General features: G+C 36.8%; 1 protein-coding gene across 5 annotated transcripts in view; it reads right to left on the bottom strand.

Annotated features, from left to right (window-relative positions):
• The window catches only part of LOC149298396 (acetyl-CoA carboxylase-like), a 151,730-nt gene that overhangs the window by 48,060 nt on the left and 87,553 nt on the right, over positions 1 to 16,117 (bottom strand). For all 5 annotated transcript variants that reach the window (XM_089487464.1, XM_089487465.1, XM_089487466.1 and 2 more), the window contains 5 exons: positions 15,667 to 15,813; positions 9,326 to 9,595; positions 6,312 to 6,409; positions 3,420 to 3,540; positions 2,516 to 2,626 (listed from right to left, as the gene is read on the bottom strand). In XM_089487464.1, coding sequence (XP_089343590.1) covers positions 2,516 to 2,626; positions 3,420 to 3,540; positions 6,312 to 6,409; positions 9,326 to 9,595; positions 15,667 to 15,813 — 747 coding nt within the window. The remainder of the gene's footprint in view (positions 1 to 2,515; positions 2,627 to 3,419; positions 3,541 to 6,311; positions 6,410 to 9,325; positions 9,596 to 15,666; positions 15,814 to 16,117) is intronic.

Raw genomic sequence — 16,117 nt, 5'->3', positions numbered from 1 at the left:
GAGCCTTCAGAAAGTTTTAAATGTCCACTTCCTGCGCAGGCTTCGTCAAAGTCCTGGGCTGAACATAGAAAATCCGAATAGCAACACTGGTGTTGGAGCATCGGCCCACATTACTCTCCAAATGCTCCACTCCAGGGACTCATACACACAATTTACACATTATGCATGCGTAGAATCTGCACGAAACATCTCCCTGGGGCTGTACAGTGTCACAATACATATATATATATATATATATATATATAATAAATAACCTGGATAGATTTGAATATAATTTAATTTCACAGGTTTTTCAAAGAAGTGCATTGAGTTATAATTGTCAAATATTCTGTAGTATTGATTTCTAATTCCAGATTTAATCATACATTTCCATTTTTTTTTTTTTAAATCTACCTAAGAACTATACGTGCCAAAAAGCAGATGTGACTGCTGATGATCATATAATTAACACTCTCCTAATAAAACGAACTTTATGAGCACTAAAAGAGAAACCTAAAAAGATAATTATTGAAAATAAAATATATTTTAACGACTGGACACATAAGGTAGTTATTGTGGTTTCCCATTTTGATTTGGCTTTCTTACTGCACTCTTCGCACCTCTCGGCTCTGCAATATTTGATATTCCTTTTAGCAAAGAGACAATACAAAGGCCAATTACCTCTGTTACATGGAAATATAGAAAGGGTGAAAATGTTTAATAGTAAACGGTGAATAGTCCTAGGTGTAAATATACACATATAAACACAGTTAACACATGTTATAACAATAAAAATAGAGAACGCGGGAGGGAGGGTGGTCCTTTTCTTTTGATCATTTAATCCATTTTGTTAACTGATGAATGTCAGGGACATGCCCCGCTCTAGTTCTATATGGTAGCATATCTTTATTATTAGTAGATGTATAAACACACAGGATTAATATAGCGATGGAGGACATGAACTGTTTAGCAATTATGTGTTCTCTACCTTTCAGACACAATTGGCCAATTTGAAAAGCAACTCATTTGTTTCTATGCCTAACATATAACTGAAAATATTAGGGGCCGTGTTATCCATCTTGAATGTACTTGCTGTTATGTATTTTCCATCCACTTCAAAAAAAAAAAAAAATGGAAATGTTAATATGGTGTTGATGTAAGCAATGGAAAAAATGACACCGGAAAAATATTTTGGACTGGCTAACGGAACCCTATGATTTTTGTCACCGTCTATAAAAGCCATGCAAATGCACCACTCGATCTACACTTTTTTCTCATTTTAAAATGTTGCCTTATTTTAGGGTTTTCTGTGCAAGTTGTACAAATATATATCTCATAATAAACATCTGACTGCATATGGCGATAGTCACCGCTGAAATGTGCGTGAAATAAAAACATTATTGATCTAACTCTGCTTGAATAAACACACTTTGAAGGTGATTATGATCTGTGATGTGATCTGTGATGTTCCTGCGAGTGGGCACTTCAATTCCACCTCCGATTGTCCAGCTGTTCTGCGTAGGGTGTCGAAAAAGTTCCCTCAGCTGAAATGTATTTGTCCAACTTTACTTAAAGGTGCCTAAACAGGGATCAATGGCCAGAGGAGCCAGACCTTAAAACTCATCCGTACCCGTACAAATAAAATGATATTTAATTAAACGTACAGATGTAAGAGCTAAGTAATTGGAGTGGGGTTTGATACATTCTCAAATTATATGCAAATGGGTAAGCTTGCAGAACTTTAGATATACAATTTAGTTTCACACCCAACAAACATTTTGTGCAAATATGCAAATTATAATACAGCGATACCTGTGCTTCCAGCACAAAATAAAATAGATAATTTTTCATTGTGCTTATACTAAAGAATGATGATATCGTTGTTATTATTAATAATTATCACTACAATACCACAAGGCTATTATCATTTATTCAAATAATTGACATCATTGCTCTGCATCTGGTGGGTGAATGACAAGAAATGAGCCAGTCGCAAAAACATCCTTAAAGTTCTGTTGCAAAATAACATCATGTTAATAGAGTCCTGATCCAGCAGCCAAAGCCTCTCCGTGTTTGACAACACTGATTTATCATGCTTTAAGCCAAACACTAGCCTTAAAGCAACATGTACCAGCAAGGTCTTACGCTACTCACAAGAAGAGCATTTATAGCTAACATTAACGCCGCACTTACTAACCCAGTAGATAAAAGTAACAGTTAATGCAATGCATCAAAAAAAGCACATTAGCGCAAACACATAATGTAACGTAATGTAATAAAATCCAAAATATGTGAAAGTTACGAGAAAAAACTGAAAATATCAAATGAGGTTTAATTAGATTAGGAAGAGAGAACATAAACGAAGAGAGAACGTAAAGGAAGAGAGAACGTAAAGGAAGAGAGAACATAAAGGAAGAGAGAACGTAAAGGAAGAGAGAGCGTAAAGGAAGAGAGAACGTAAAGGAAGAGAGAACGTAAAGGAAGAGAGAACGTAAAGGAAGAGAGAACGTAAAGGAAGAGAGAACGTACTACTTACTTTGTTCAGGGCGCCTGCTCCTGTCAAGATAATATGTGAATTCTCAACTTGAATTGTTCTTTGACCCAGTCGGACCACATAGGCTCCTATTCCAATAGCCCTGCAAGTCACCTAGAAACAACAAAAATAAATATGACTAGGTTTTCTTGATGCGGTGATAGTCAAGGCATCTTTATCAATCCTTTCTTTACAATAAAAATATGCAGGCAAAAATATGCATGCATTCTGGACATCTCTCTGAAAGAGGCAATGAGGCTTTTTTCTTGGTAACAGCGAGACAAACAGTGTTATCTACGAATGGTGTTTGCTGAACTAATGCACTTCGTTCAGGGAAACGAGCAGTGTTTCACCACACATGTGCTTTACCGGAAGCTATGAAGTCTTCCTGGCAGACAGCACCACTATGGGGCAAAAAGTACACACATCTGCAAACTTGCATTGTTCCAGAGTAACAGTATTCTGGATTAAACCACTGATTTGCTAGCCTGATGATAAGTCTGAAAGGGATGGATCCAAGCAGCACTCCAAAGTGGTCCACACAAACATCTATAAGTTAAATAATAAAGGGACAGCTCCAAGCAGTCAGCCAACGGCAGGAAAGTGCTACCACCGAAATTTCTGGGAGCAACAAAAGCGCAGGTGTATGACCCCATGAAATCTAGTATTAGCCAATGTAGGGGATGGCTGAAGGGAAAAAGGAAACAGGCCAACTATATTGAGGGTTGTAATCTTCACTATAAAAGAAAACCCAGAACGAGGATCACAACTGTTCTAGTTCCAAACGATTAAAAGATAAATATTTAAAAAATATAAACCTTCCTGACACTGTGCAATTGCCTTTGAGTCAAAAGTACATGGATTTCCACAAACTAATTAATTAGAACGAGCAAAACATTTCCGTTACCAGATTGATGGTAATGACGTCTTCATAGGCTAATGATGACTCTCCAGCAATCATACCAGATCCTCGAAGATTCTCCACGCCAAGCCCCTCTTCCTTTCCGATGATGTCAGTTATCTTGTATCTGTAAGGCACAACAAAATCTATTTTTTTACACTTAGGCACAAATGTTTTAGCACTGGGCAGGTTTCTGCATTTTCAGAAAGACGAGTCCTACCAATGATTATATGTCGTAAATTGTATTTGAATTGAACATATTCAAATAAACAACAAATGAAGTGAAATATGTGACAGAATCCAATTATATTCTTTGCTACACTTTTTTTTCTACCATTTTATAGACAAAATAATTTATTGAATTGTATTTTTTTTTAAGTTTCCAGTGCTACCCAGAATCCAAGTTTTAACACCATCTTGCATTATCACATGAGATGGGGGTAGGGCGTAAGGGTAATGGTCCATGGGGAACAATTGTACGAGCTGATTAGTATCATCATAGGCTTCTTACACAGAGAGCTTCCACAACTCGAAGATAAAAACAATCAACATAGATTATCTAATGATTATCCGTTTCCTTTAGTAATATTAGCAAGATAAAACCCAAAATAGGAAGCTTTCCAGGGGTAAGCTATAAACATAGTCATAATATTGAGAAATAAGACATATATACACATTATGTATATAAATATATATATATATATATATATATATATATATATATATATATACACACACACACACATTTATACATATATACATACACACACATATACTATGGTATACAGATTGAGGTGGTCTAATATTGCTTTAGGGATGTACATTCCCTTGATGCCATTCAATCTGGTACATTATGAAATGCACCTCTAGCAATATGGTGGGTTAAAGTGGCTATAAATCACTGTGTTAATCTGTAATTAACTTGTACTGACACCAATTAGCCATCTGAATATGTCTCAACAGCTACTCATTCAGAGATAAGAAAACTACAGAGAGGTGACAGGACAAAAGAGGAATTGTAAGAGCACCAGGAAAATGAAAATAAAGGGAAAAATAAAAAAAAAGCAGATCCAGAACAAATCACACTCTGAAATTTGATTAAACAATGTTTTTAAAAGTTTACAATTGGCTGGACCAGATTTAAAGTTAATGAAATTTCAGTGTTCCAGCCTCAGAAATGTGTTAATTTTACATTGTTCCCAGAGAACCCTTAGCCATAATCCATCTGTTTTTAGACTGCTAATCAATATGCCTCTTCTGGCCTTGCATATTCACTCAAGGAGCTTTGGTTGCCTTGTGGTTAACCTTCCCTATGTGTTAGCAGATAAAAGTATTGAACTAGGACTACTCACATAAACCAGCTCCTAAATAGAACGGTTCAGACACTGTCACACATCTGTATTTATCTGTCACTGAATGTGCATAGAAGTGTGTCAGGGTATGTATATTTCCACAAGCATGTATACTGCAGTGTGTATATTTCTGGGTCTGCCAAGATATCTCCAATATCTCAGTTGTCCAAATTAGTAGAAGCATTATTAAACACTCATCTTCAGACACCGGACAAGCCAAAAGGCTTGTTTTTTCCCTAAAAAAATCTCATGGTGCTGCCACAACCACACGGGATTCTGGGTAGGTGCATGCAAATAAGGTCAACAATGATGGAAGGGTTTTCCATCACCTTTACCCACCATAACTTTTGTTATTGTCCAAATTAGGACACCAGGGTGGTGGTTGAGACAAACCAGCCCCAGGAATGAGAGGCAGGTCACAGCACACATTACCCAAATAGGCAACTTGTCATGCTAGTTTTCCAAAGAGGTCACACGGGAGTTGAATTTGCTCATGATCTGTGCTGCACACCAAAGCAGCAGCTACACAGGACGGCGGGACAGTGCCCGAAAATCAGGCTTAGTGGGAGGTACGATATATGTATGATGTACATTGGCATGGGTATTTGTGAGTGTCAATGTATGAATATGGCAATGAGCCAACGTCCATTGGGACTGTCTTTCTATTGGCCTTAGATTGGCCCTAATATTTACATTTCTCTAGAGTAACTTTAGAAGGAACCTCCCATTACCATGGGATATGTAATCAAAAAATGAACATGGAATTCATAATTTACATGTAGCTTTAAAAGTAATTAGGTAAGGGAGCACTACATGAATGTCTGTGCCTTCATAAATTAATGTATACAAAATAAATCTCAGGAGCAAATCCAAAAAAAGATGATGGTATTAGTCTACTATAAAGGAGGAATAGAGATTGAAAAAAAGAATAAATACAAATGAAAAAATACACATGAACCAAGAATGGAATATTATCAGTGATATGATATATTAAAGTATCAGTGACATAGATAGTAAGCTTGCAAAGAGCAGGGCCCTCTCATCCTTCTGTACCGGTAAGCCTTAACATACGTCATTGTCAAATTATATATTATTAATTTTGACTGTTTGCCTATGGTTATGGCGCAAAGGGGCTCTGTAAATAAAATGTGATATACATTTGAACCACAACTTGACATATATATATATACGAAAATGAAAACAAAACTGTAAAGTTTGCAAATGTACTCATTTTGAAGCAAATAAAGCAGCTTTTGGAGGATACTTAACATCTCCTTATAATGATTATTTGGGAATACTATGAAGATTGTAAGCTTGCGAGCAGGGCTCTCTCCACCTAATGTATTAGTCTGTCAATTCTCGTCTTGTCATACCCCTTGAATGTATGTATTGTATTAAGCGCTGCGCAAATTGTTGGCGCTATATAAATAAAAGATAATAATAATAATAAAGTAAAATGAGATTTATTCTGATCGAGACCCACATATTCTTATATGGCCTGTCCTGAGAAGTTTACTGTTGCTTCTATGAATTTCCTTGGATTTACCTGGATTCTCCTTCATCCTCCACATGCTCACAGTGCACCGAGTTCAATGCGCTGACTTTTTTGTAATCTTGTGGTGTCAGATAAAGGTATTTATATCCCTAATAACACAAAACAAAACAAACAAAAAACACATAATTGTCAGATATTGATGAAAAAGCTATAATTGCTATAAATCCTATTTCACACATTTGGTTGCCTTTAAGATTTGTACATTTGGATGACGTTTGGATGGAACAGTAGAATTCCTATTACCGGTAAATCACATTTCCTAGAACACTTGTGTTATAAACCACAGACTCCGTTAAGCAAATAGTCGCAGGTGCGCCACTGTCCAATGGGACAGTTCGGAAGACCTCATATAACCAGCTCTGTTGCACTGTTGGTGTGTGCATAGCCGGCAAAGCATCTATAGTAACCATATCCAGTACTACTCCATCTTCCTGAGACGGAGTACCCGAATATGAAGTCCTATCCTGGAGTAGATCAGAGAGGATGACAACAGCAAAGTAACAGGAGGCAACGGGGGAACCGTCCTGTGTCAGGCCTAGACTAGCACCAAAATACACCGCTGTACGCAACTGTACACCCCTGCCTCCTTCACTTTAAGTTTTGTATTTAGTTAAAGAAAATGATCTGTCCTGGGATGGAAAACTAAGTATTGGTCTAAAACTATACTTGCCAACTTTTGCTCCAGGTGCCCTGGGACATAAAGGGATGGAGCCTAGAATAGGAGTTATTTGATGCTACATGACTCCACCTATTTTAGGCTCCACTTCTTCTGTCCCGTCCATCTTCCGTCCGGAGCTCATTTAGCTGCGTTTAGGGCGTGTGTCTTTCAAACATACACAATTGTGCCTGTGCACAGTGTAGAGCATTGTGCATAGCCAATATCTTGATGTATAAAGAATTGGAATTACAAATTGAAATATTTGTATTACATTTTTCAGAAATGTCTTTTCTGTTGTGACATTAAAGAAGCGTAATGATGATGATGTAGTATAGTTAGGTGAATGCGACTGGTGTAAGAACAAGTAGAAGCAGGTGATAATGGGTGGTAAACAGCCAAAGCTCGACAACCCCCCCACAAATGCTGTTGCACATGGAGCTTCCAGGCTAAACCCAGATTAACCATGTATGCATAATGTCCATACAAAATATCCCTTTCCTCTATGATGCTACCCTATCTTGATTATTCCCATCTCTATTAAATGTATATGCATGGTGTAAACAAAAGGTGATCAAGCAATGTCACACTTTAAACTTTTAATAAATGTAAATAAACATTGCCTTTGTCTACTTTTAGCAGACAATAAAATACAAAACTGTAAATTCTAGCTAAAGCCAATCATCTTCTTGGGTACACAAGAAGACAGAGCTTAAACAAATCTCCCTGTAGCTACCAAGTCTGCAAGACTGCTTGCCTCAATTATGCAAAGGAAATTGTCTGGGATATACTGTGTACACAATGCGGTGCAACATACATATAAAAGGGAAATGTATAATTACATATATGTTCTATAAGACATAGATAAAACAGGAGGATGCGAAACAGCATAAAAAAACAAGATTTGTCATCAGTTAAAATTCCAGTAGGAATCTCTCTATAGAACTGTGTAGTAAATGCAAATGACTTCTTTCTTATTCTGTAGTTATGAAAGTACGAGATCTCATATTGTCTTAGTAGAGATATACGATTAACAAACTGGTTGTATGTTAAAGTTTAAAGTTGCATTAAATACTAAACCCTTTAATTCCTGCAGCATGAGCTCGCATTGGTCTTTTGTGTTCCAAAGATCTCTGGCTTTTATTTTATTAATGATTTATTTCTAGAATAGACAAGCGCTGCCAGTTATTCAAAGCTGATGTTTATGTCAATACAGCATAGAGAATTGCGAACAAAGCAAGTAGAGAATGAGCAGAATGGGCAGTATGGACATGCTTATAGCACTGTGCCTTTTGTGATCAAAGGAACTTTAAAAAGGACAGCAAAACATCCCCGACACCCCTACTATAGAGTAATGCATATTAAAGTACTCTAATATGCATTTTTCCAAAATTCCTCCATGATCTAAAATTTCTTGCCACTGACTGGCTGATAATTTCTCATGGCTAATGCCAGAAGACACAAATACATTTGTTAATGTTACATTTCTGGCCTGTAATAAATCAAAATGCATATACAAATAAATCCTAAAATCCTAACTGCTTAGAGAAATAACAACCCACAGGATGAACGTTTTGCATGAAGGCTCACACTGACCCCTGCTTTCCACGCATAAAACACATACATGCACTCATTAACATCTGAAATCCCAAGGCTGAGGATAGCTTAAAGGCAAGGTCAGGCAACATGGCTCACATGCCCTAAGGTAATAGGTCATTTATATATACAGTATCTCACAAAAGTGAGTACACCCTCACCTTTTTGTGCTTTCTTGTGCATCAAGAAAGGCTTCCTTCTGGGACGACAGCCATGCAGGCCAATTTGATGCAGCTTGCGGCGTATGGTCTGAGCACTGACAGGCTGACCCCCCACCCCTTCGACCTCTGCAGCAATGCTGGCAGCACTCATACGTCTATTTCCCAAAGAAAACCTCTGGATATGACGCTGAGCACACGCACTCAACTTCTTTGGTCGACCATGGCGAGGCCTGCTCCCCATTCACACCTGAGACGAGTCACATGACACCGGGAAGGGGAAATGGCTAACTGGGCCCAATTTGGACATTTCCACGTAGGGGTGTACTCACTTTTGTTGCCAAGGTTTAGACATTAGTGGCTGTGTGTTGAGTTATTTTGAGGGGACAGCAAATTTACACTGACGTGTGTTATCACTTCTGTGAGATACTGTTATATACAAATCTTGCTTAGGACAGTGCATTTAACGGTAATTAACTTTAATTTATGTAAAGGCATCTACAGATATATTTCATAGTATATGCTCCTTTATTTGTGTAAATATACACTCTTAAAAACATATATAAAAAAGCATTTCCTAGTAATCCTGGACTTACTTTATAAGGATCAGCACGATCCTCCCATGCAACATGAAACATATGGCGGATCTCTTCTGCCAAACCAATCCTAGCACCACTATTTGCAGCAACATAGATACGTGGTATCTTCTGAGCCCGGGAAAGCTCTGAGGCTCTTAAATACAGTAGATCCTCTTGAGGACCAAAGGAACCAATTCTGTACGTGATGTCGTTGCTTATAACAATGATGTCACGGCCATCAGGGTATTCTGGGCTTCTAAGAGTCATTTTCCAAGCTACCATTCCGATCTGTCAAAAAGAAAAAAAGATGAATACAATTTTATAGTTGCACTGTAGCTAGGTTGGAAAATACAATATCACTACCATAAGACATTTTCCATTTTTGCTTAACAACAAAGTTACAGCTCACAAATAATTGTGTATTCAACCCATTTATTTAGGCATCAGATAACATTTCCATGAGAATACTTTTTGCAGAAGGTTCAAGAACACTTCTGCTTTTCCTGAAAATGTATCGACACATTACAGTTATCTATTTTCCAAAATTTGCTAGCTCACATGCCTAATTATTTATATTTTTACCCTTAACAGTTAAGTACTATCATCTCTGACTTTTTTCCATAACTATTTGTCTATAATTCAAGTGGTTTGGTTTGATTTACATTTTTACGTAACATTTCGCATGGTGCGGGTAAAAGGTATACCATACAATTTCTGCCGACAGTGCTCCACTTGTACCTTTAAACAAGTTGATGTCGTGCCACAGTGCCCAAAGATTTAAACATTAGGGAGACAAATTACACAATTTGCCAACAACCACAAATGTATACATCTTTTTAGATGAAAAGGAGTAACACTCTTTTCTACTCCTTTAGTTTTTATGAAACTTTTTCTCCGTTTCATCATTGGCTCCCCTATTCAAAATGAGACTCTCAACTAAGGATTTCAAACCAGTGATCTAAATTAAGCTAGACTTACATAAATACTATTTTACTCTGCTCAGTTTGTTTGCTAGATCTGTATTTGAATAGACGAAATAGGACCCCACTCAATTTCAATCACTGCTTCCCTATAAACAGGATTCTCCCTGCTAGTCTTTTACGGAGAATCATAAAAGTGATGTCATAAAACTGTGGGAAACATTACACAACTACATAGTAATTACGGCTCTAAGACACAAGTCCGTCAACCTACATGAACTATAGGAAAACATATTTACTAACACTTCTAAAACACTCTCACAACAGTGGTCTTTCTGCATTGCTGCATTTTTCACATTTTGGTTTTATTGATATTTATTGATATTTTTATGAGTAAGGTAATAAAATTTGCAGTTATCAAATGCGACAAAGTTATTACTTTTAACTCCCCATCAGTAAACTCAGCACAATTAAAAGCAATTATTAGGGCCAGGTGTTTGAAGACCTCTGCACACAATCAAGGCTTGATTTCAGCAAGCCTTGCCAATATTGACCCATGCCACCAGTCAACACATAAGGTTCCAAAGCCACAACATGCCATGTTCCAAAGACATCCATGAGCACCTCTAGAAAACAGTTATTGATCCATGATATTGGGAAAATCCATTTCTAAAGGTCTGGGGCCATTGGAAAAAGTAGTGAAGCTTCATGTGAGTGCTCATTTGCTCAAAGCCTCTAAAACAGCAAGTTGTGAAATCACTCAGGGTGTCACAAACCACCCTACAACATCATCCAGGGATCTACAGGATCTCTTTCAATCAGCTACTGACAGTATTCACGACAAATATGAGTGTAACGGGAACAAGGTGGCCTCCAAGGACGTCCCTGGCCATTGTTGCCACCTTACTTGTAGCAAAAGCTGGCTAGAAGATGGGTAGCCACTCCAGTTCTCAGAATAAAGATGCTGCTCAGTGGGCCTCCAAATAAACCGTACTACCAGTCATGACATATCAGTCAGGATGCAAGAGATCAGATTTTACTGGGAGTGGGCATGGTTTTCATAAACACTTAACCAGGAGAGGGGAAACTGACAAACACAAGAAACCGAAAAGGATTAACATAATTTACACTCAACAACGGTACCAGACTAATCTACAACAGTGGTGAATACACACCAGAGGTAAAGGGATTAGGTCAAATTATACTTTAAATGTAGATTAGACACATATAAATAGAAACAAGAAGGTAAAAATAAAAAAAATTTTAACTCTTGAAAGTGAATATACAACTACAGTCCCAATAATGTTCCTAAAATGGGGGCCTGGAATTTACAGCTCAACAATGAGATTCATTGAAGAATAGCAAGGAAGAAATCACCGTTCTCAAAGAACATGACTACTATGGAAAGATAAGTCAAAAGTGAAAGTTTTAGAATGGCTTACTCAAAGCCCAGAACTAAATCCCACTGAAACGTGGAAGGACCTTGAGTTCTTGCTCAAAAAGTAGTTCTGCATGGAGGGGGTGGGCAAAAATTCCTCTGTGAAGGAAAGATTGATACATACAGAAAGCGTTGATTGCAGTTATTTACTGCTAAATGTAATGTAATTAATTTTTGTCTTAGGTTGAAGATCTAGTATATATATAGTATATACACAGATATATACAAGTAAAGAAGGAGAACATCTTAAAATAAAAAAATAAAAAAGGTACACCATTTACAACATATTGAATATTTCAACACACACATGAACATACATATATACACACACACATATATATATATATATATTATTATATTACACATATACATACACACAAACAGACTATAACAGGAAATATCGGAAAGCTGCTACCGTCACAATGAATACAGTATGTGCCTATACACTGGTACATAATTACAGGTTAAGCATAAGGGGATGGGGATGGTTCATTCAAAGATGTAAATATTTATTATGACAAGTACCCTGTTTGTGGTAATTACACAGCATCTGAATTAAAGGAAAATGAGCCTTAATGAATTGGTTATGTGACGCTACCTAGGGTAGCAGTTGGTGGAGAGTTGATAATTACTAGAATGTGTCCCTAACACTAAGGCATACATTTTCTATACACACGGCAAAGGCATAACAGGCGGTTTCAGATGTTGGAATTTATTATCTTGCTTTATATAGAAGAGTAAAAAAAAAACAAAAAACCATGCAGTAGAAGTTGTAGAGGTTAAAGCGGTGGGAGAAATTTAAGCACACATGGCAAAGGCATAATGCTATTCAGAGCACACCGCAAGACCAAGGACCAAATATGATTGGAGGATTTACAACGGGTGATAAACAGGCAGACAAGATGGGCGGAATGGTTCTTATCTTTCCACAAATCTATGTCATCTTGCCCCTTGTGCTAGTCTTAGGTCTGCATTATATTATAAGGCATATGTCGTTCCTTGTCAAATGCTAATCTGATCACTTTTTAAGGTGGGTTATATGGCTTTGGGTTTTCTGAGAGAATGATCAGACATAAACAGTGTCCAGATCAATAATATGATATAGCCCATGGCCTTGGAGTACACTTCAGAGCAATTTATCTCTTTAAAGACCAATCGTAGCTCTGGCCATGGTATTAGGGAATGTAAATGCCTTACAACACAAGGGGCAGATGGCCATTATAAAACATCTTGACTTATTGACCTTTGCACCCTCAAGAGTCACATCTATGACACAAAAGGAACACGAGTATGATTGAAGTCAAGCTTTTCAAACCCGCTGAAATGTCTTTTTTGCTAGAACTGAAATGAGTCACGCAAGGGGTTTGGTTACCAGTAAAGAAAAAGGCGTCTAGGCAAGGCGATTCATTAATTTGCTCTTAGTATACCGAGAAGAACACAGCCTATTACTTTAAGGGCATCCACCATCATATCTTTCTTACAATCGCTAGAACGTGGAGGGAGAAAAGAGTAGTATTATCTAGCAGCTACACAGTCCGTGGCAGGATTTTTTAAAATGCAACACAGAATTTGAGCTGCTGCAAAAAACGGTTTTGCCTCTAAAATATATTGAGTATAGCAACATATACACATACTAATTCATATTACTATTTTACGTATTTTTATGTACATAGTTTTATATATACAAACACACATATATATTGCATTTGTACATATATGTTAGATACTCATATTACATATTTATATATATATATATATATATATAATTTGTTTTTAATAACTAGTTCCATACAAATACACATACATATATCAAATTATTTGTATATGTATTTTGTATTTGAATAAGAAGGCTTCTTCTTCTTCTTCAAGTTGCTACATTATTATTACGTGGCATAATAGGACAAAGTGGCTATACAGATAACACAAGATTAAACAAACAAAAAAATATGTTTTAGCCAAAAAGGATTCAATATAACCCGTGGCTTTTTCCTTTAGAGAGAAAAAAAAACCTATTTTTGATCTTGTGAAAGAGATTACATTTTAAAGATCTCCATGCACGTAAAGAAGGAAGCATAAGGTAAAGGATTTCAAAAGGAAAACTGTGACATCTAGCGAAAGCACAGGGAAATAGCATCGCATAGGAAACGCTGTAAATTTGTCATCATTTAGTGGGCAAGGTGCCCAGCTTTCAATGTTTGGAATTAATATGAAGTATTTAGCACATCCCACTGCATGTGGTTCGTTGCTTATCATTAAACATACTGAACACATCAACCCTTTATATGGCAACTGGAATAAACTATACATCCTTAATATATAATCGAAACACCTGCGTACTGACACATATTATATGAAGCTGCATATTATATGTTTTAAATCGTCATATTTCTAAATAATCTATTTTAAAGGAGAAAAATTAATTTTCTTTTTTTTTCTCTTTCTTTTTTAATGCAAATACCTGTGTTGTGATCATACGAGGTAAGCAGTAGTCTAATTCTGCAAAGTAGATCATTACGATCTGAACAAATGCACGTCCTTATCACTGCTTCACTTGGAAAAATATCTGCTGATGCTGCATTTCAGGTATAGTACTAGGATACTAGTAATAACCTGGTAAATATATATATTTTTTAAAAAGAGCATGCTCACTTTTTCATTGTAGACCTGATCGCAGTGAATCTGCATCAAAGCATATAGATCCTATGGAGGTGCATATTGCATAAATTGTTTATCTGATCATTTTTGATCATAACAATATTCACGTCTTATGGTTAAAAATTAAAATTACATTTTATTATTTAAAAAAAACTGCATACAATGCTGGCATAGTTTATATATGAATTTAATCACTACATGCAGATTAGAAATTATGACTAGGTTGCTTATTTGTTTAATCTTACATTTTGTTTTATAGGTGGTACTTCTCTTATAAACACAATATTTTTGTGATATATTAAAAAAGTTAAATAATAAATCTGTAGTTCCCTAAAGGTGTATAAACCAATATTTCCAAATGGACCTCCCCAAATCTGTGAGTCGCCCCTGTGTCCTTTCACCCATATCACGTTTACCCAAACCCATCAGTCTTTTTTCCTGCGGTATATTTTACGCTGGATCCTGCGTTTACGTGAATCAATAAAGCATAAAACACAGTCCACATGATTTGTGTTTGAAATTGTTCAGCGGCTTTTCATACATTTGTATTAATATATTTCAACTTACCTGCCACGGAATTCATTACATCAGCAGCATTTATGACGCACACACCTATTGCTGAACCTTTTAAAAACATGTTAACATACAGACCATTTTTTATCCCCCCGTGGCTTAATAAATGTTTGTTTTTGGGTATCAGGTCCACATGATCCCTTCTGGCACCAAAAGTAAGCAAAGAAAAATTACCTCCTAAGCCTTTATTATAATGTGTACAGTCTCCTGATAATGAAAATCAATTACAGGATCTGACACCAATTTCTCATTGTGTCAGTACTGTGCACTCAGCAGTCCAACACTGCGAAACATTATACACTTCCATACATTCACACAAACACACACTAAGACGGAGTATGTGCTCCTGCAACTATAGTATCATTGTGCTTTGCAGATGTATTGTTACTGATGACTACATATTATTTCTCTGGTGTCATCATTGAAAAAGATAATATGCAATCTGGAACCTCTACGGATTTCACACAGAGGCTCCAATATAAGAACTGCTCCCTGGGGTCAATACCCTCTCCGGCTGGGCCAATTCACTGATCCTTTCAAGTCTTATCAGCCCTACATTACGTGTCACCTGTCCTGCCCCTCATCTCACCCACACCTATAAGGAGCAGGAGAGTATGTAAGTAAGCATGACTAAGTAGGACCAGGACTACCAGGCCTTTTTACCTTAATATAAACAATGTGCAATGTGGGACATGGAAAGCTTAGCTCTCGCTAGTATTTTTTCCCCCTATTCTGCACTGCGTAAGCGCTAAGACTTGATGGGAAACGTTTACCTCATTTCCTCCTGGAAGTCTGTTCAAATGCACAAGTTGACCCTGATCATCCAAAACCAGTTCAGTATATGTGAGAACCTCTGAAGGCAATGGACTCTTTTGGAGGTAGACATAACCATCCATCGATTCCCATAGTTTGATGAGAGCCTGAGAATTTAAGAAAAAATTAATTTAAAAAAACGTTAAATCAAGATGACAAGTATTGGTAAGATGGCCAGAACGTTTTCTACTTTACATGAATTCTGCCTACCATTTTAGTCACTTGAAATTTGGCATTTGTGCTTGGAAATGTTTACAGTAGGTTAAATATGAATTTTTTGTTTGATAGGCCTTCCCTTAAACTGTAATCCAAACCAAATGCATATGTACTTCTTACTCTTATGGGTTGGGAGGACTGAAGTCATGCCAGAATGGTGTTGGACAGGACAGAAATTGAACCATTTTGTATTGG

Source organism: Sceloporus occidentalis, unplaced genomic scaffold (genome assembly GCF_023333645.1).
Source record: "Sceloporus occidentalis isolate IW3139 unplaced genomic scaffold, rSceOcc1.0.p SCAF_33, whole genome shotgun sequence".
In the NCBI taxonomy this organism is placed as follows: domain Eukaryota; kingdom Metazoa; phylum Chordata; class Lepidosauria; order Squamata; family Phrynosomatidae; genus Sceloporus; species Sceloporus occidentalis.
Note: the sequence above shows the minus strand (reverse complement) of the source record. Positions and strands in the feature narration are given on the sequence as shown.